The 21,661-nt window shown below is 33.5% G+C and overlaps 4 protein-coding genes across 13 annotated transcripts; 3 read left to right on the top strand and 1 right to left on the bottom strand.

Moving 5' to 3' along the window:
- Positions 1-1,222: 1,222 nt before the first annotated feature.
- On the bottom strand, positions 1,223-12,146 carry Alh (Alhambra). Of its 3 annotated transcripts, XM_066744736.1 has the most exons (14): positions 11,657-12,146; positions 11,480-11,559; positions 11,117-11,281; positions 10,840-11,037; positions 10,541-10,760; positions 10,083-10,468; positions 9,660-10,009; positions 7,898-8,347; positions 7,646-7,829; positions 7,386-7,581; positions 7,049-7,201; positions 6,685-6,943; positions 6,471-6,599; positions 1,223-6,166 (listed from the first exon to the last, which is right to left on the bottom strand). In XM_066744736.1, the coding sequence occupies exons 1-14, from the start codon at positions 11,763-11,765 to the stop codon at positions 6,016-6,018; spliced, it is 3,030 nt and encodes a 1,009-aa protein (XP_066600833.1). In that variant the 5' UTR covers positions 11,766-12,146; the 3' UTR covers positions 1,223-6,015. The 3 variants fall into 3 exon arrangements, with proteins under 3 accessions (XP_066600833.1, XP_066600831.1, XP_066600832.1); XM_066744734.1 differs by having other exon boundaries at positions 10,083-10,760; positions 11,657-12,145; XM_066744735.1 differs by having other exon boundaries at positions 9,660-9,994; positions 10,083-10,760; positions 11,657-12,144.
- A 103-nt stretch (positions 12,147-12,249) lies between these two features.
- Positions 12,250-14,613, top strand: LOC136784206 (uncharacterized). The gene is made up of 2 exons (XM_066744737.1): positions 12,250-12,371; positions 12,474-14,613. The coding sequence occupies exon 2, from the start codon at positions 13,123-13,125 to the stop codon at positions 13,867-13,869; it is 747 nt and encodes a 248-aa protein (XP_066600834.1). The 5' UTR covers positions 12,250-12,371; positions 12,474-13,122; the 3' UTR covers positions 13,870-14,613.
- Positions 14,614-14,865: 252 nt separating this feature from the next.
- Positions 14,866-18,201, top strand: LOC136784209 (uncharacterized). Of its 8 annotated transcripts, none has more exons than XM_066744745.1 (4): positions 14,874-14,892; positions 16,410-16,483; positions 16,896-17,181; positions 17,262-18,201. In XM_066744745.1, the coding sequence occupies exons 2-4, from the start codon at positions 16,479-16,481 to the stop codon at positions 17,745-17,747; spliced, it is 777 nt and encodes a 258-aa protein (XP_066600842.1). In that variant the 5' UTR covers positions 14,874-14,892; positions 16,410-16,478; the 3' UTR covers positions 17,748-18,201. The 8 variants fall into 8 exon arrangements, with proteins under 8 accessions (XP_066600844.1, XP_066600842.1, XP_066600837.1 ...); XM_066744740.1 differs by lacking the exon at positions 14,874-14,892 and adding an exon at positions 14,900-15,445 and having other exon boundaries at positions 16,309-16,483; XM_066744742.1 differs by lacking the exon at positions 14,874-14,892 and adding an exon at positions 14,900-15,445.
- Positions 18,202-18,318: 117 nt separating this feature from the next.
- On the top strand, positions 18,319-19,746 carry LOC136784210 (arylalkylamine N-acetyltransferase-like 2). The gene is made up of 3 exons (XM_066744748.1): positions 18,319-19,053; positions 19,122-19,220; positions 19,355-19,746. Exons 1-3 carry the CDS (start codon positions 18,790-18,792, stop codon positions 19,733-19,735), a joined length of 744 nt encoding a protein of 247 aa, XP_066600845.1. The 5' UTR covers positions 18,319-18,789; the 3' UTR covers positions 19,736-19,746.
- The last annotated feature ends 1,915 nt before the right edge of the window (positions 19,747-21,661 follow it).

A 21,661-nucleotide genomic window follows, 5' to 3' on the forward strand; every position in this document is an offset into this window, starting at 1 on the left:
GTTCTAATAAAATATTGCATTGGTTTATCTCTATATAATGACTGGACAGCGATAACTTTGAACGTCTACCATAGTGATTTAAGGTTTTATTGATTTAATTTGTTGCTTCTGGGAAAAAGCTGTGAGAAGGATCCAATATATATACAACTGCAGTTATTCCAGAGGGGAGAAAAGAGGGAAAAGAAGACAAGTCGACAATGAGAGTGGCTTTGAGAGGAAATAAAATCATTTAGAGAGAGAGATAGAAAGAGTCGATACGCTCCTTTTCGATAAAGATCGAGAATCTAAGGTTAAATCCAGCGTGAAAACTCGGCGTAGGGCGACGCGTTTCGTTGAAATCCTATTAGCTCATATTTTACATGGAGCATTGTACCGTGGCAACGTAATACCTCTACAAAAGCGACAATTCCCTTCGACTCATCCACGCACAACGAGCTCAAGATGAAAACCATATACTCTCAGCTGTGTACGTAAAAAAGTGCAAAGTTGAAAATTTACTCGCAAGTTTCGTCAATAACATTCAATATTTATTTTTAGAAAAAGAACTTGGGTCAATTGTTTTGTATTCACTGAACAATAATAATAGTCTTGTAAGTAGTCCTTCTTTGTAAGAAGGAAACGAAAAAATGTGTAACATTGTTTTTAAAATGTAATTACGATGGGCAGCCTGCGCTAGAAAATGAGGTTTTGCAGAGATTGAGTTGTGCTTGTAAGGAGAAGTGTCTTTTAGCGTTATCTCTTGGACGCAGAGTACTCGCATGGTGTCGTATAATATTGATTTGTCAGAGAGGAGGTCGCAGGTGAAACTTCCCACGATCGCTACTCCTGTCGAGACAAGCGGAAGATCGTCCACGCTTGAATCTTCGAAATATAGCACCACCAAGATCCATTTCATGAAATGCAAACTTCTTTTACTACCCTTCGTGCAATCCATTTTGAGCAATTTATTATTTACACTACTTGTAATATCATGTGTGTGTGCATGTGTGTATATGTAGAACTGTGTTGTGTTCTATAAGTCAACCTTTCATTGCGAAGCGCAATTTTGCTATATTTTATATAAAAAATAAAACAACAATTTTCCTCAATTAAACTAATTGAAACAGTCGAAAATGACAGATTTTTAACTTGGGAAGAGCAAGCTTTTAACATAAAGTCTTTCGGTGATTTTGTTAGATTTGGATGAAATTAAAAAGGTTAATAATAATACTTTTAATGTGGCAGTTTTCATTGTTTAATCTTCTTTTATTACATGTTTTCGTATGCATATAGCTACATTACAAAACCGCGTCGCTCAAAGTTTAAATTTGTCACTCGAACCACGCGTCGCGTGCTACGAGATCCATATTTAATCCGTATGTCATTGGACGAAATTCTTGTAAGAAATCAACCGCGGAGCGAAACTTTGGCTTATACATAGACTTTTCGTTCATTTTTAATTAAAATTAAATGTTTCAAAAAGAGCTAACCATTCGCCGGAATTCGGATTGATTTAGTAAAAAATATCGTCCTCGAGTGCAGTATGACATTTAAGTGAATCGATCGATGAGTGATACAAAAAAAAAAGAGCACAAAAAAAGAAACAGTCAGACTTTTCTCATTATAAAATCTTATTGGAAACACATATGGCTCTATACCAATTACGGGGTGTGTTTCGAGAATACAGTATACTTGGTTCTTCGATAAATTCGATTATCACTTATATGATTTTCACATTTATTTCACTATGAAAATATACAAAACCTTGGACGATGAATCCACATGTGATAATCGAACGTCGAAGACTGATCTAATAAACTTGATGACTTTGTAATTTTACACCAAAATAACCCACTTTTTCGCTTTAAAGTACAATGGTAAAAAGTCAATGAAAATGTTTTGATTTTTCAAAGTTTTATACTCTCGTCTCAATTTTTCCCTAATTTTCCTTCCGCCGCCGTGCATGATTATGATACGATGAATTAGAGACGTAGATTCTTACAAATACATTACAGCATAAAATAATGTGTTATAAACGGCCAAAAATGGGTCACATATACTAAGAACAACATTTACAATGACTCCTCTCCTTGTCCTTTTTTCTCTAGTCTTATATGAACTTGTACTTTGAAGTTATACCGTAAATTACATTCGTACATATTAATCCCAACTTCTTCTCTATCGAAACTATGACAATTGACGGTATTTCCCTCGTAAAAGACTGCAAAATTTAACTTTTACTTTTTCTCGTTAGCTCCTACGTCCCTAATAAGTGATAAACTTATAAACGATATACATACATCAGAACGTACGATTAATTATTTACTGAAGCAAATACACATTCAGACTCGTTTTTCATTATTAAATATATGAAATTTCAAGTTCACGAAAATTTTCTACCAATAAATAACGGATGGTTGTGAAAAGATCCGATATGAAAAGTTCAATGTTAATGGCCTGCACTATTCAAAGTTTGCGCGTTGGGAAGAGCAAGGCAACTTTTCCTGTACGAGCTTAAAAAATAATGCTAAATGAGTAACGATTATGATGCTTGATAGTCGATACTATTATCGATAAATAATTTTGAAAAAAACAATCTAAAACTTTTCCTAATTCAGCTCACTTGTACAATAGGATACATTTTAGATCATATAAATCAGTGTATAATAAGTATTTGGTAATTCTTTATCACATACGATTTAAAGTACAAGCGCATTTTCTAGTCTTCAAGTGTACCAGGCTCTTTTTCGCGTAACAGATTTGTCATAACATTTTTTCTTTTCACTTAAATCGCTAGGCAAAGCAATAAAACAATTGAATGAAACAATAACCCAAGGAACTAATTTAATAATTGAACACATAATGAGAAATAGATTTTTCTGTTTGAACTAGTTTAATTTTCAACGGAATTTAATAAAGAAACAAATTATCCTCTTGTTGTGAAATTTTAATAGCTTCAGCATAAGAGTAAAGTTTCACCAACTAATACACTTCCGTAATTCAATTTGTGTTATTAGATAGAAAAATGTTTTGCATTAAATTTACCATTAATTTGATGAAGTCCTTATTAGCTAGAGATTTCCATAGTAATGCTAAGAAATTGTAAATTTAATGCTTCGATTGTAAAAATTTGGCACGAATAGCTGTGTAAAAATATCGTCGTCCTGCCTTGTAAGTTGTATCGTTTACGTCATACTCTCTAAATCCTCTTTCCTAATTGTTTCTTGACAGAATCTTAGCTTAATATACAGAGACTATGTTGAAAATTTAAAAAGTACCTTTAAATAGTTGCAACGGGGAGTTGACCACATGAATCATGTTTGCCGACAATTCTGTTGAACGAACCGCGCATTGCAAATGAAAAATTTATCGAGTAATTACAAAAGGGAATTAGATTCTAATGAATATTCTTTACTTATATAATTATCTCTGTTTTTGCGTTTGGAAAGTTCAACAGAATAGTATTTAGTAGACAGATTTCCCTGAGTGATGAAAAGCTATTCTGTAGGTTTGGTGTTTTCACTTCTATCTCTGTATTACATGCTTATTATCGTACATATTAATTTAAATATACAATATAAGTCTACTGCTTTAATACAAGTTTAATCATATCTTGACATCTTTTAGAAGCAATTTTTTTTGCCAACTAAATTATAGAGCCTGCAAACTAAATAACATTTTTCAAACCGTCTATTTTCACTTAAGTTGCGCTATTTTAAGAATGCCTTTTCAATAACTCTCCTAGACGTCGAAATTAACAAAATTTACACGAATATAGAACACAAAGTGGATAAATCAGTCAAAATCACTGCACTATTTTCCAAGTTGAACAATATCAATACTTCATATATGAAATAACCTGCTCAGTTAAATGTGAGTAATAGAAAATAATAATAATTCACTAATTTGCCTAAAAAATAACGTATTTTTCGTATTATTTAATATTTTTTAAACAGGATTCATCAATTAAAGTATTTCATGAATTATACAAAAATAATAGCTGCATATAGACAGTAGTGTTATTAAGTAATATTCATTTGACAAACTTTGAAAATCTTAATTCTCGTTTGTTTTACTCAAATTCACATATGAATACTCATTATATAAAAGAAATTTCTTTTTCGTCTTGAACAAAAAGTGCTTATAATCTATAACTTTTTTCTGCTTCAATGTTAATTTATGCGAATACAATTTTCTCTGGATAAGATTTTCGAAAAACATGAAAATACCTATAGAAATTATTTTATTCCAATTGTTTTGAAAGTAATGCCTAAAAAATAGTAATGATGCATAAACTTGTCAAATATTGGATAAAAATAAATAAGTATACATTCTAAAGCAATAACATGAAACAAAAAAAGTAAATTCCCTTTGTGGAAGTCATATTAAAAAACTATGTTGCAATAACGAATATTAATAACTGACTGCAAACCATGTAAAAGAAGAAAAACAAGGAAAAAAATGTCATGTGTATTCTGAATCTTTTCAAAAGTCAGAAAGACAAATTTTTACACCTAAATATACAATTAATTTTGTATATAGTCAATAGATACTGTTATCTTTTAATGTATAAAAGATAATTAATGATGGAATCATAGTCCTGAAAGGGAGATTGTATCTATTACACGCTATATGATAGTACGCATAGACACAATATCCCTGTTTCTTCAACTCATTTGCATTCCCAAGAGATGTTAGCTAGTTAGAACAATTTAAACTAAGAGAAAAAATTAAAACAAATGTGTATTCTAAAAACTACTTGATCAACCTACTTCACAGCGCATATTCGTGGAAGGCAGTGCTCGCAATGTACAATTAGAGGTTTATGTTAAAACGCACATAATGTTTGCTTTGAAATAGGTTGCGTTCGATTCAATCTATACAATTAAGCCGTGCAAAGTCTAAAATGGTAATACAGTGACATCCAAATATGTCGGTAAAAGTCACAGCACCAAGAGCTCTTTGTTAAAATTCTTAGCTCTTTATTAACATGGCATTAACCATTTAGCCTTAACTATGTTTCATTTCTGACAGAAAATTATATTCTCAAATAATATTCTTTCTAATCTATCTGAAAATTTTTAGTTATTGTATACATAAAAAGATGTATTTTATAAAAATGTATTTTGGATCTCGTTGCAGTACCACTCGACTTACAGGCCAACTAGTTTCAATATAATATACATATGTTGTATTATTGCTATTCGTCGCGACAGATTACCTTAAAATCTAGAATTTGTACATCTGTGGATTTACTGTTCACGTATGAAGTCGACACTAAAAAAGATTGTCTTATACATGGCCTACGTGTATAGCAAGGAAAACAAATATCCCATAGGACAATCGTGTACTATATAAATTAGCTCAATGTTTCTAGTGTAAAAAGAGTATTGTGACCAATAAGCTTTGCGAATATACTCCATGATTTCACCGCAGCTCTTATGCCCGTGTATAATATAACTATACATACTTTCTTATTTCCTTAGAATATAAAAAATTTCGCATTAATTACAATCGACTTAACTATAGAAATTGTATCATCGATACGCTTAAAATTCTGGTTCAAGGCCGCATATTCTTACTTAACGAATTTCTTCTGGTGTAATGATATTATATATATCGATAAAATATTAAATAAATTCTTTGGTAAAATATCTTGATGAAGAATCTGTTTGTTAGTTTTAACGAAGCCTTATAAAGTATCTCAATATAATTAATTTACTTACATTTCACGTCAAAATGATTCTAAGCGTATAAAACAAAATCGGATTTCTTTTCATGCAAATGATTACTGGATTACTGTACACCATGATCGCTAACTCGAATTTGTGACCTCAAAATTGATTATAATCCATGAAAATAGTTGTTAAAACTCGTTTCGCAACTTAAAAACGAAAAGTTTCAGCAAAGTTTAATATTAGGAGAACTATACCCTTTACATCAGCAGTATTATTGAACTAATCTTCAAGCTCTGTTCCTACCACGTTTTCCATTGTATTTACGACGGTTGGTTTTATTTTCTGGTGGTATCTACCTTCAGCTAGGTTTTCCCGGTGGTCCATGGCTAGTTGGGGAAGGCCCGTGTGAGTGGAGATTATGAACACTACCTACCTGATTACTGCTAAGACTTGTCATTGATGGTTGGTACATAGGAGGCATATAACTACTAGATGATTGAGAGACTGACCTATAAATGAAACATAATAATAAGTAATTACGAACTTGTTTTAATCGCTAAACAATAAAAGTAAAGAAAACAACACTAGAATTACTAGTACTAGATATTAAATTTCTTTATTGAGTTAAATCCGATTTTCAACAAAATAAATATACTAGAAAAGTATCCCATTAATTATCCTGTATTTGGGATAAGAATTTATAAACTTTGCTAGTATATTTATTTTGCTTAATAATTCAAAACCTCTAAACCCTAAAACCAGTCCAATTGCCTGGCTTAATAGTTCTAGTGTTGATACAAATTTCTTACTTACCTAGGAGCCCCGCGGAGAGGATCCGGAGTCGCAGATGAATTTCTGACTACTCCCGAACTATTAGCTGTTGCTGGAGAAACGATGTTACTAGGTTGTGCCTGATGATAACTACTGCCTGCTGGGCTATGCCTATTATATTTATGCAATTTATTTTATAAATACAAAACATATATTACTATCATTATAATCAGATAACGTTAATAGAGTTTGTTACCTTATATTTGGACTAGGCTGAGGCGGGATTAAAGATCCTCTGTGTGAGTATTGAGAAAGTGATGCCCCGGTTGGTGGGGAAGGATCTGGTGGCAGTCCATTTTCTAATGCCGTTGGATGACTACTAGAACTAGAATGTGGCAAATACGTACTGTTGACGCGCTGATTAAGTCTCGATATAGATGTTGGAGGGCCTGGTGGAGCATCCGGATGTGGACCACTAGGATGAGTTGGATTCACTGATGGATGTATATTATTAACTGGAAAAAATATAAATTTCTATTAAATAAAAAAAAAATACATTTATAAAATAAATTTAACAGTGACGACCATCCAATTTCGTATATTTAAAAAAATTGACTTACCGGGATGAGAACTAGGCTGAGTTGTTAGTGGGATTGCTAATCTTGCATTCACAGCCAATAAGTGATCTCTCCTTTGCAAGAGGCTATTTACATGTTCCTCCAATCTAAGATTTTCTGCTCTTAATTGATGAAGGCAAGAAAGCAGAGAGGCAACTGTAATGAATTTTTTATTTTAAGTACGTAGAATTAAATGTAAACATTATTAATAGCCTGCCAAGCAAAAAGCATAGTAAAATAAAATATTAAAGATATTTGACATGTAAAACTGTTGTTACAAAAGTAAAAACTATAAATTTCGGCAAAGAAGAGAGCATGTTTTTTGGGGCCATACACTCACTGTCAAAGTGTTGAGCCTGTTCCATTAAAAATTGACTTCCTTGTTCCCATTGTCTTTCCAAAAGTTGATCCAGGGTTTGAGGAATGGTTCCACCACCTAAAGCACTAGAACTTGCAGCACTCATGTTAGTATTACTGGTTGTATTAAAAACGGACGAAAATGAAGTAGGAGCTGCTGTAGGCTGGCTAGACCTTATCTGCAAACCAAAATTAATTACAATAATAGTTAATTAATGTAAATAAATTATTTACAACACATACCGATGCTATGACTCGGCTATGAAGCTGAGGGCCAACTAAATTTGTGGAAGAGTTGCTTGCTTCTGTAAATATTGAATGAGCTTCTAATTCTTGTGAAAGAGTATCAGACATTTTTTGTGCCATTGTTGAAGTAGGATTTAATTGATTTCCCAACATATGGGGTGCACTGACTCCATTTTGAAACCTAAGCAAAATATATGTCATTCCTAGTATCAAAGTGTGAGACAAACATTAATGTATTTAAAATCGTACAATTTTATGTCCTTTTCTTCTTTAGTACTATTTAAAAGGGGAGTTGGAGTAGTAGAAGCAGTCGGTGTGGGAGTTCCAGAGCTACCAGCAGTTTTTCTCTTTCTTCTACCAGGCCCTGTGCTACTCATACTTTCAGAGCCAGGGCTGCTAGGAGGAGAATCCTTCATAACTGGACCCATTGTACCTGTTGATCCTTTGCCTATACTGCTAAAATGACCAGCGCCTAACGTAGGTCCTTGGATAATTGATGATACCGGCGCTATAGTTACAGAAGGGGGTGGTGTCTGATGATTATTTCTTCCAGTACGCTTAGTAGTAGTTACTACTGTACTACTAGAAGTATTTGCAATTGTTGTAACTGGTAGAGGTTGTTGTGGCAGTGTTGGTTGACTGTTTGAGGAACCTCGTTTTGGCTTACGAGATTTCTCCTGTTTATCCACAGATTGAGAACTGTAAGATATCAATTAAAGTCATTAATAATTATACACATCTACCTGAAAGATAAAATTAATCAATATCAGCTTACAAATTTTATACAGAAATATATTGTATATGTGCTATTATGAACTATAAGGTTGATGCAAAAAGAAATAAGATTTTTAAATTCTTGTCAAGGTTACAAACCATAATTACACCTGTATCAATTTCATAATACAAATATATATACAAATTATTTGCTCATTACTGTATAGTAACCATGATATCGAATAGTTAGAATGAAATCAAAGCTGATAATGACCTTTTATCCATTGGAACTTGTAAATAGATGTTAGAAAGATAAGTGACACAACAGCTTCATCGTTGATGTAAAGGTTTAAATAGAATTTTTCTAAATTCAATGTAAAACGTGCACTTTTAAATAAACAGAAACAACACTATTGCAGAACACACCATTATACACTCCGATAAATAATGTCACGTTACACCTTCCCTTCGTTCTTTGCCATTAAAGCATCTTGCAATAGGAAAGACAAACATAACCTCAAACTTTTATGTACGTTGAATTACTAAATAAAACAGATTTGATCGACGTAACCTATAAGGTGTACAGATCCATATAACATTTTCAGAGAAACAATTAACTCAAGTTAGATTACAAGCGAAGAAACTTATTTTTGTGAAATGACCTCGGATGAATCATTGTGCCCAATACACACAAGGTAGACTACAGTTATAAACATACTACATTTTATCAATTGAATTTCACAATTTAACATTACTTTCTATGTTTACAAATGATGAATATATGAGATGGTACATTTTATAAAACTATTACAAGCCAAATCACTGTATAATCGAAGATGAAACATATCCTATGGCAGTTAATTAGCACGAACACGTAAAGAGGTTAGAGTAACCTGCTTGTTTACCCCCCGCGACGGCCATTTTGAATGCGATGTAAGCCGTTACGTTAAAATGCTTCTATTCGCAAATTTTACAGAAATTTCATAATTACACTTTATATATATATATATATTTAAAATAAATTTACTAAAAAAGTTGTTAAATAAAAATTTCATTATACTAGCGTTGCTCAAAGATAAAAAATACCTATATTATAAATAAAATTTATGTACATATAATTAAAAAAAAATGTAATTAAATGTCAAAAATTAATAGGAAAAAAATTTTCAACGATTTAATCAATATTGGTAATATGTTAAATTATGGAATGGGGGATAAGATAATAATAGTGCTAATAGAGAGACACACAGAGCTGTATAATTCAATTTGTAAAAGGCAAAAATGCTGAAACACTTACCGTGAGCTTTTTGACGGTGCGTCGTCTATAGAGTAACGATCGGCGCTCGATATCATATTTGATCTTGATTCGGTCGTAGCAGCAGTAGTAATGATGCTTTGTTGTAATTGCTGATATAAAGTTGGCGCGCTTGTTACTATACTTTGAACAGAAGTTGGAAGAGAAGTGGCAGTTAAAGGAACGGATACAACAATGCTATTGGATGTTGTTGTCGGCGTTTGTGTCACTACTGATGGGGTTTGTGATTGTGTTACTGACATTATAACAGGAGTTGTTGTGGCTTCAGTCGTGACTGGCATACTCGAAGATGATTGATTCGAACTTTCGGCTTTAGACTGTAAATGAATTAACTTTTATATCAGATGTGATATGAAATGTTATTTTATCATTCCAGATTACAGAACTTTGTACTCTTAAGCTCACCTTTTTCGTTTTCTCCGGCTCTGTAGTTGTGCTTAAACTTGTTGCTTCAGTAATTGTTGGTTGTACATTATTGTTTAGAGCAGGAGGCTGAACAACCGAGCTAACTGCAACTACCACCGATCCGCTAGTTTCTGAACTAGCGGACTGATTAGAGTTTTCATTGCCGACCGTCGGGGTTCGCGCTCCCGTTTTTCGTTTTTTGCTTGAATGGCTTGCCGATTTGCTAGACGTCGATGCACTAGATTTTTGTTGAGTGCTATTTTTATGGGTCATATTTGAAGTTGATGCTGTCTTTATTGTCGTGGCGGAGGCAACAACAGTTGTGGTAGTTGTGGTTGTAGCACCATCGTGTCCAAATACGCTTTCCGACTGGGTGACGATCGTTTCTACGAAATTCGATGTCGTGAATTTACCAGGGTTACTGCCAGAGCTATCTTTGGGCGTGTTACGACCGCTACCATTTTTATCATCAGTAATGCCGTTTATTTCTAAACTTGGACTAGGATTTGATTTACTCTTGGAATTGTTTGTAGATTTCGAACTCGAGCTTTTCCTTTTGCTACTCGACGATGACTTTGCAGGTATTTCTGCCTCTTTTTCAGGGGATGAATCTGATGAACCATTATCAGCTGGTATGGGTTTATAGGGTGGTATTGTTTTAACGTTACCTCCTTTTTTCTAGACACATTTAAAGCATAGGTAAATATAATTATATGTATTTATAAGCTTTAATCAAATATGAGATTTTCATAATTACCAATTTTGAATAATGATGTTGACAATAGCCGCAATATTTCACATTATCTAAGTAATTTCCAGCTTCTTCACAGAGCAAACCAAGCGCTTGAGCACACGTAACATGAAATTGCTGCCTGCAGCCAGTTTTGTTGCACTGCATACAAGCTCCCACACTTGCCCTGCTGCCTCTTCCTTGTTCTTCACATATGTAGCATGTCTACAAAAATATATGATATTCATTAGATGTCGTAAAGAGTTCATGGTACTCGGAATATTTTAATTATTACTTCAATTACCTTACTAAACCTTTCAGAAGGTATCAGTTGCAAAATAATAGGCTCCATTGTTGTAACATTTCCAAATCGAACTTCTGGAATATACAATGCACATACAACATGTGCCCATCCTGCCTGATCAGTTCTTTTAAGAGCTCCATCACGACTTGGACACAACTCACAGCGCTGCAAATTAATGTGAAAAGAAAGTTTAAAAAAAAATTTATTTCAACCCTTTGTAAAATTATAATTATTCATTAAAACTGAATTGCTCGGTAGTCTATGAATCAAATGAATAACTGATTTAATGAGCCCAAATAAAGAAAGATTGACAGTACACAATTTATGAAAAACTAAACATCAAAAGTTAAAATAAATTATTACCACTCTTGCACTACGTTCTTGTGATTCACACTTCCTACAGTACCATGGTCCCGTTGGTACCGTAACGATACCGTAACATGCTGAAAACAATAACATTAGTTGATTTGTACAGTTGTTGTGGGATATTGTATATAGCAGAGATTTGAAACGAAGAGCTTAGGCTATGCAAATACAAACCTTGGTGAACAGCGACAGTACAACCTTGTCCGTCACAATATACCAGCGGATTTTCAGTCCAACCCCTCTCATCAGAACACACGCAGCACCCTCCAAGCATCTCCTTCATGCTGTGCTCCAGGCGATTCGGAAGACAAGACTAGCATCAAGAGCTAGGCAAATCGTAGACAACGAATCGAGGCAGGGTCGTTTGCCCTTGGAGGTTGCATTTTGAAGAAGGTGCTGCAAGTATTTCGCGCTACTTCCAAAATACTCGTGCACACGCGTGACGCATCCAGCCAACCAACGAACGAGACAGACCAGGTGCAGTGGGCACCACGCGTTCACCTCTCCTCGCCAATGACTCTTGAACTCTCAATTATCAACTTGTTGTATCCCTCAGAAGCAGCTCAGAATTTCCCTCGAAAACTTAATTCGCTCACCGCGAGATCCTTCAAGACTTCGCCCCTTAAAATCACCTCGGACGGTTTGTTATTTACTACGGCGCTCTATTTGTTACGCTGGTCGGCCATCTTATTTTCTTCTCGCGCGCCAACCGCGCAAGCGCATCTTCTTTCTCTCTTCTCTTCCTACCCATTCCACATAGCTCCACACTCGTTTCTTCATTTATTTGGATCAGGCATATAAATATTTATCTGGGCAGAAATGTGTAGCAAGTCCCATTTATGACAAGCGAAGTAAATTCTTGGGACCCAGCAGTATATTTCTTTAAACGGTAAAATAATAAGTTTGATTATTATAGAAATTGATATGATTTTTTACTACTCATATGTTCTCTAATCGATAGTGCTTACCTAATTCAGTATAATATTTTCAGAAAGGTTGAGAAGAGAATTTTTTGCAAAACTGATCCGATTGTTTTTGTTATTATACTTTAAAAAAACTTTTAATTATATCATCTTACCACTGGGAGCAGCACTATAGTGGTGCATGTTTGGGAAAATGGCGGTCCCTTCCACCCTTAAATATCTCTATTTATTTGATATTACTATCAGTTTTTAAATTCTATTCAGATCATGTTTATAGTGCCATACATCGAGTTTTATCAATTGTATCTATATAACTCGACATCAGAGTTTTCTTAGGATATCCTGAAAACTTTGAAAATACTGTATTATACGGGTCTGTGTAATGTTGAGAGCGGTAGCGCAAGGCGTGTTCAGGAATTAAATGTTATCGCCAGCGACCAATTCAACTTCCTCTTTGTGTGTTTATATTCAAATTAAATGTTATTACTTTCAGTATTTAGTTTATCTGATCAAGAAAAACAGACCATAAACGCTTGTACCTTCGATTGTATTTAGTCATATCGTTTACAGTCCTAGCTTAGCGAACTACTCGAATTACCTGAAGATTAAGCTGTTTAATTTCTCTCGGAGGGGTCCTATATTAGGTTTTATACTTGACAGCCAAGAGGATCACAAAGATCTTTAAGGGAATCTCTATCAATCGACGCTGATTTCGATATGACTGGTGCTAATATTAACCGTTTGAGTGATATGAAATTTCCCGTGACTGATTCCGCGTATCGCATCGAAATAGCTTCAAAGTCACAACTCCCGAAGATGCTGGAATGTTTGCACAAGAACTTCTATTACGAGGAGACCTTGTTCAGGAGCTTGTACCTAAACACGAAGAACTACATAAGAGAGGAAGATTGCCTTATCGTAACGGATTTGGATAGACTAACCAAATCAGTTTTTGAACATTCGCCGAGCTTGGTGGCTATTCATAACGATTCTGGAGAAATTGTGGCAGTCCACATCACAGCTCTCTTGGAGAAGCCCATTTCGGAGAAATCCTCGACTGGCAACCCGACCTTTACCAAGAATCCAACTCGCTCGAAAATAGTTAAAACTTATTTCGAATTTTTTAGGGACGTGCCCAATATTAACAAACTCTTCTCTAATTTTCCCGAAGCCGAAATGGCTTTGGAATTTTATGCAGTTGCTATAGACAGTAATCATCGGCGTAAGAATCTCTCGAAAGATTTGATTAATGCAGGGGTACTGCTGGCAAAATCCATTCCAACCGTTGGTTTTGTTTATGGGGTATTTACCTCTACTTACTCGAAAAAATCATCGGTAAAGCTGGGAATGAGGAGCATCCAGGATATCGACATTTTGACCCATAAGGATCCCGAGTATGGTTATATTTTTCGCAATACCGAACCACATAACAAAATATCTGTTATGGTAATGGCCATTCGCTGATTATGTAATTGTTATTTCACGTGAAAATGCAAACATTTTTAATCGATTTCAATAAATATTTCAATGTTCAATCTTTTCTTTCGAACGTACTCTCTTGTTTTATATAACCTTGTACCAATAAGTCAGTCCGCTTAAACTTGCAATTAACGGTAAATTAAGTTTTTTAATCCAGTAATTTATAAAGTTATTTGCAAGCAAATTTATAAAAACTTGGAACCTCACCTTAATTAATTATAATATTAGGTATGTACATCTTTACCAATATTCCTTTAATATTTAGTAACAAATATTGTAATAAAATCCTTATTAGAAATGTTTAACATGCGTATTCAAAGTTACAGCGATTGAAAAGTAATTATCTTCACACTCGTACACACATTGAGATATTCATCCAGTTAATTCTGAAATGTAACTTCATCGTTACAATAGTATCTTTATTTCTTCGGTTGGTACGAGAGACCACGAAAATTTAAATTACAAGTCCATAACTACCAACTGTTCGATAATTTACTAAATTTTAACATATTGTTTGTTGTATCGTAGAAGAATATAGTATGCGAAAATATTTAAGGATGCATTTAATTTAGTATTTAACACCTAATTAACTTTATTGGCATGACTTGCGAATATCAGGTGATTATTGTTCCAATGTCCTTTTTTCGAAGAAAAAAAAAACTGATATAATAATTACATAAGCTTTATCTAACTCTTTAATTGCGCAAATTTTAAGAATGAAAAAAATATACTACAAAATTCAAGTAACAGCAATAAACGTTGTTTTCCTCTATTTCATCTCATTTTAAATATATTCTGTTATAATCGGTGCTCAAAAAGATTGCATGAGGAATGTAATTTGATGAAATATAAAACAATATTATACTATTGTAACGCGTGAATCATGATTCTTAGGGACTTCACCTGGCATCTAGTAAAACGCATGACGTATTAATCAGTGGTAGGGAATGCTGACAGTTTAGTGTATTTGTGACGGTGGAATTTGCTTGGTGGAATTGGAGAAGGAAGGTATTTACTGACACAGTTTGGAACTGTCAGCTGCAGTGTGTTTTCATGCTATTCTAATTACTGGGGGAGTGTTGCTATGGCTCTATTATACAACTGTGACAATTTTATCAATGAGAGAAAAAATATTATTAAATATTCCGCGGGATGTTTTTTTAACAATATTATTTCGAGTCCCAGTGGCATCTTAACGTTAGAAAATTTCTTTGTGGCTACATCATGATTCACACACACACGGGTTAGAATTTTATTACTATGTTTCGCAGTGTATAGTTCGGATATTAGATAACAGCGCGAGTCGTTATTGGATATTATTAAGAATGTGTGTGAGTTAGCGCTTGTGTGGGATAGTGAGTGAGAGAGTGAGTAAGAGGGGGAATGTAAGAGAAACGTTTATATATATATATATATAAAAGTCAGGACGAATGCATGTGGGAATCTCTACGCCCGCGAAAGTAAGATGGGAGGCCTTGCTAAAAATATCTCCAGCATATTTTTGCTGTCGTTGCGGTGGCCTTCTATTACTTAAGAGAGCAAACTTGCAATGAACATTCAGGTCAATATCTTCTCACAATGGACACCGGACACATGCATTATTATACAATTAAGAATCATATTGAGACGACAATCAAACTTTTTCAGCCAACTAGTTTAAACCGAAGAAGTCACCTTAAAAGCAAACTTACGATATATTTACGTTATAAATATAAAGTTTATACAACAAAGTTATTAATTTAATCTATGATGATTCATTATATCATTTAGCTTAATAGAATATCTTGCCTTGAAAGCAGCTACCGGGTATAACAATTATAATAATCGACCTCTTTTTCACTTCACTTTACTTTGTTTAAACTATTACCCTTTTTTGAGATATTAATTTTCATTTCAATAGAATTTTACAGCAAGTATATATGTGAAATGATATTTCGAATTTAACTATTTATTATTTTTAATCAGAGGTAATGAGAGAGATGACTATATGAACATTTATAATAACAAATTGCTTAAAAATTTGTTATTGGTGATAATATTTGTTGCATACTAACACATTTGCTGGTTTCTAACGAATCAAGCAAATTTTGATGGATAAACAACAGTTTTTTTAAACTTACATATAGGAACTATACACGAAAATATTTTAATATTTTGCAATTTTAAACAATAACAAGCCTGTCAATATTGTTTACTCAATAACATTGTTAACTGCACAGACTACGCGGAAAAATTTCCAAGGAGCGAAAGCAAAGAAATTTTGGCATTGGCAGTGAAAAAAAAACAACTTATCCTTATCGTACATATAAATTGATAATATAGTCTTATTAAAATATATATGGCACAACTTTTTGATAGGAAAAATTCTACGATCATCGTTTTTCATAATCTTCTACTGTCAAAAACCTTTAAAAACATTTACAGAGTAGGCTCCCGATAAAAAGCGATAGTGACCAGTTTCGTCATTGCTTGAATGTATAGTAGTATACTACACTTTTAATTTACAAACTGTATACTTTGTGCAGCCTGCGTTATCCGAGCAGTCAGAATACATTTAGTATTACCACAGCTGCGCTAAAGATTACTCAGGAATAATGAAGTAAGTCTCTTGAGATCAAAGACACTCTTTTTCTTTGCAATATCATTTCACTCATTGTCAAAAGTGTCATTTGCTTTATCAGTTACGTTTAAAAACCAATTGATATAATTATTCCAATAAAGTGACCATTTAATCGACCGCGAACAGCAACAATATATTTTATAAGATTACATGTATAAAACTCAATAAAAACTAATAATCATTTTATGCATAATTAACATCTAATTTTTTTTTTCGGATTAGCAGCTGGTTTTGTTATCTAAATTAAAAATATTTGCAAAATTTTCATTGTTATAAATTATTTTTCAATCTCTTATAATATTCAATTGATAAAAATGATGGTAAACATTAAAATCATAGAATCTTGTTTGAATATGTTGAAATTGTTCAATTTTTCTTTTTTACGTTTCAGTGTTCGCAAGAGAATGCCATCGTACCGTCCGTGGGGTTCCACGGATGATGGGCAGATAGAATTTGAATCATTAACAGCGGACACGCTTCCTGGGGCATTGGAAGTATTACGAAAAAGTTTTTTTATGTACGAGAGTGTGTCCACCGCCGTGGGAATAACGACAGAACCCGGTGCAGCAAAGGAGCTTGAGCAGCTTTGCCTGGACGCAGCTAAAGATGGAATTAGCGTCGTAGCTATTGACGTAAACACCACCGAGGTTGTTGGTGTTGCTTTTAACGTGATCCAGGTAACTTTCCTTCTTCGTAGAAAGAAACCAATTTTCAACCCCTGAAAATATACTGGACTCGTCATTTTCTTAATTTCAAGCTGAACAGACCTGGGGAGAAGTCATTTTTTGAGGAATTTAGTGAAAACTGCAAATTCAAATCATCGAAAGCCTTAGTGGAATTTATGATGGACATCGATTCAAAAATTGATCTCTTTCAGTACTACAATGTTGATTGTATTTTGGAAATCATGTTTTTAGCCACTTTGCCAAATTATGGTAAACGAAGAATAGGTGAGATATTGGTAGTGACTTCGATCGAGATTGGGAACTTACTAAAGAGAGGGAAAAATGTGAAGACACCGGTGATGCTGGATGACCATAGTTTTATACGCAACGTCGATGCCGTACCCGGTTTGGTGTCTGCTTTGATGACCTCTAAGTATTCGCAAAAAATTGCCAACAGAGTTGGATTTGAACAATTATTGGTGGTCAGTTACGATGATTTGATTTACGATGGAAGCAAATATAGCGACAGAATCGACAAAAACCACAAAGATTGTGCGTTAGTTGCGAAAAGACTTTAAATTTTTTATCGAAATCTCTCTAAAATACTAAATTTTTGAAATTAATCTTGTTTTTAAATTTTATGTCGGTCTAATTTATCAGAGCAACTTCACGATGGTTTATTTTTGTAACAATTTTTAAAGATTATTTATTAACGTTATTAATTATTTTACGTGAATCAACGAATTATTTTGATTTTAATGTAATTATACTTATATCGTACTTATATTTACTATGTTAACAATACTTTCCTCCTACGAATCTTTTATAATATTTTTTTAGTGGAATGTATATAATATTATGCAAATGCATTTTAAGTATATAAATCATATATTTTTGTATAAGTTTCGTTAACGATATAGATTTCTGTTATCAAGAATGGGTCGTGTCATCAAAAGTAAGATATGATATCTGCTGGATACACCATAAATTATAATTAAGTTATTTGGAATAAAATAATATAACTAAAAAAGATAGACGTATCGATTATTAGTATTTTTCTTCAATTTCATATGGCCACGAAGATCCAATTTCATTGGAGACAAAGACAGTCGCTTTAATTGATCATTTCTACGACTTCCCTAGAAACGACTCAACCATTTTCAGTCTGCTGTAGATCACAGTGGAGTGCGAACAACTCACGGGATACACCGCTTATCGTAAAACCAGACAAATCTTTCCAAATGTCAATTCTGACCCAACTCAAAGAGATTGTAAAAATCGCATCATCCATATCCGTTCACGATACGGCTTGACTATATACTCAGTCATGTGATTTAGCTGTTCCATCTATTATCGCTCTTTAAAACAAAAAAAAAAAAAAAAAAGAATAAACTATTTGTTGAAAGGTGATAACATAGATAAAAAGACAATCGGAACGAAGACGTTTGAGAATGAGATTAGACTAATTTGATAGTTTAGTGCTAGTGCAAACTGTTCTATTCCAGAGATAGAGAGGCGAGAGATTCTGCAATATATGTATACGTAACTGGAAAATTAGACTGACGAGATCGGTGGATTTTAAAATTATAAACAATTGGCAATCTACATTGATAAGTGGAGATGTTTCAGTGCTTTCATACGGATGCCAAAGGTACGTTTGAATTTCGGCTGCTAACCGAGGAAAGAATCGAGGATGCACTCGCGGTTCAGGCTAAATCCATGCATCAAGAATGCATCGCTAACGGAGTTGGAATGTACGAAGTACCTGGAGCACCTGAGGAAATGCTGCTTGTCTTTAGGGAAGTTATAAAGGACGGCTGCACCATCGTTGCTATAGACACCGAGACAAAGGCTGTTGTTGCTGTTGCATTCAACAAGTTGCACGCAAGTACTCCTCGATAATCTTTGCACTATTTTTATTGCAACTTGGAGAATAATGACACGTATTGCAGACTCCGCTGAAAGATGGCGAGACCGATGAACTGGAGGTCTTCGTGAGAAATAATATCAAGCACCAACCCTGTCTTAATCTCATAAAACTTTTAACTGACGTGAGTCGATGTTAACAAGCGTTTTATTAGTTACGCAACATCTTTATATGCTTTTATATGCTTTAATTGGGATTAATATTCTCTGGTACTCTTGTCCTTATATTCCACTCTGTATACTGTTGCTCAACTTTCAGATGGAGTCGAAAGTTGATCTGTTTGAAAAATACAATGCCGAGGCGTTAATGGAAATATTTTACGTCGGTACCGACCCGACCTATCAGGGTCGTCAGATAGGTCAGAAAATCATTGAAAAGACTATCGAATTTTGTCGACAGTTTGGCTCGACTGTAGAGAATTTGCCTATGTTAGAGGAGAGTAGACGGGGGAAGCTCGTGACGCCAACTGGGATTTTCGGTGTTTTTACTTCCAACTATAGTCAGAAAATTGCTGCAAACTTTCAATTCGAGTGCTTGTACGAGCTCTGCTACGATGATTATTATTGCAATGGTAGAAAACTGTCGGATAGGATTGACGTAATTCATAAAACTGCAAAATTCGCAGCTCTTCGATTGTGATGGAAATATCGAGGAAAGGAAGGATTCTTATTTGCATATTATAAATAAATACTTTTATTTATGTATAAGTATATATACATATATGTGTATGTGTATGTTAATACATTTAAACATTATCCCGTACATCTTTATTGTATAATATGGGATGTTGAGCATATACTTACGATTAAATTAAATGTACTGGCAAAAATTAAGAAATACAACTATTTCTTTGTATCTATTTGTATTAATAAATAAAAGTGAATCAGTATAGGTTTTACTTTATTACAAACTGCAAGAGAGTCCCAGTGTTGCTATAGACGTTTCTCAACTTGAGCATTTTTAGTAAAATATGAAAGTATAAAATATGAATTGTTGGAAGAGTTTTACGCGTATTATATTTGTCAAGGAATGTAAGAAATGAAATATTTTCCTATTAAAGGACTTCATAATTTTTGCCATTAATTTTAACGGACCCATGAAGAAAGAAGGATTACCACTATTTAAAGAAGCAAAAATGGGGCCTGTTCCATAGTTAACGAAACCTTCAAACCGATATCAGATATTTATCATTAATTGCTTCGGCAATAATAATTTCATCAATTATTTAAGTCGACCTCCATAAAATAATAATGACGAAGTAACAGCGATAATCCTCATAGAATATAACTTTAGCTGTAATTAGAGACACCAGTTTAACATTTATTTATGACGGAGTTTAATTTTTAATTCATAATATACATATACTCTATTATATATGTATATAGTATATTATTAAACGCACACACGTAGCTGCTATTTTGCCGTGTTTCCATCTTCTGCGCCGCAAAATAGACACTCGTTATAAACACGGCATTGCTTGTCGCTAATAATTCATTAAGTTAATAAAGCGTTGAATCTGAATGTACCGTCGCCAACTTACGCGATAAGTTACTTTATCGCATTGGCCTTATAAGCCTATCACCCTCTCTTTCACAATTATAATTACGTTCCCGAAACTTTCTTTCATAATTCGGGCTTTTGACACATCCACGTTAATTAATAGTAATTACAGTGCTTGTTCTTTTGACTAAAATTCTTAATTCAAAATAATTCTAGTCCTTACATGATTTGATTTTACACTCTCTTTCTTAAGAAATTTTTTTATAAATGCTAATAATAAAATCTACAGTGTATGCATTCTCATTTGGAACGTTCAATATTAGTCAAAAGAACATTTGAAGACAGGCAAGTTATACCGCAGACAATATTCTTCTTAAACATTGCTCTTACGTCAATACGATAAAATACATATACAGAATATAATTTCTGTTAAGCCTTTTTTTGTTTATAACGATACATGGATATTAACTGGATTAGTTTTAGCAAACGGCTAGAACACAATTGACAGATCTACGAAATCATCACTATATATAGCTTTTATAACACCCTTTTTTTGTAATAACACCTGTACTTTGACAGTTTTTAGAATAACAATTTCTGGACGAAAATTGATCTTATCATGGAGTAAAGGGTTTGAGTATAGTTAAATCTAGACTATTGTGTTTTTAAATGCTAGTTTCCTTAATGTTAACACATTCCTGTACTCTATAATAGCTATATTGATCTAATGTCCCTATTATTGTTATCTCAGTTTTAGCATTATTGTAATTCCTGTTAGTCGATAGCTTATTACTGCATATATAAAAACATGGACGTATATGGACTTGCAATAGAATATGATTGACATATCAGTAACAATAATTTAGTTTCTTTATCGTTATACAACTACAAAAACTTGCGCGCTTAAATTACTTCGTTACAAATATTTTAACAAACACTTTCGCATTTCAAGCTGAATCCTGACAAATAATAAATCCTACACCCTTAACATTTAATGCAATGCAAGATACAATTTGACTATTTATCCGCTGCTGCAAATACTTATTGGTCTAATATTTATATAGT

Source organism: Prorops nasuta, unplaced genomic scaffold (genome assembly GCF_024137725.1).
Source record: "Prorops nasuta isolate Cenicafe-Biocafe unplaced genomic scaffold, Cenicafe_Pnas_1.2 PNAS00050, whole genome shotgun sequence".
In the NCBI taxonomy this organism is placed as follows: Eukaryota; Metazoa; Arthropoda; class Insecta; order Hymenoptera; family Bethylidae; genus Prorops; species Prorops nasuta.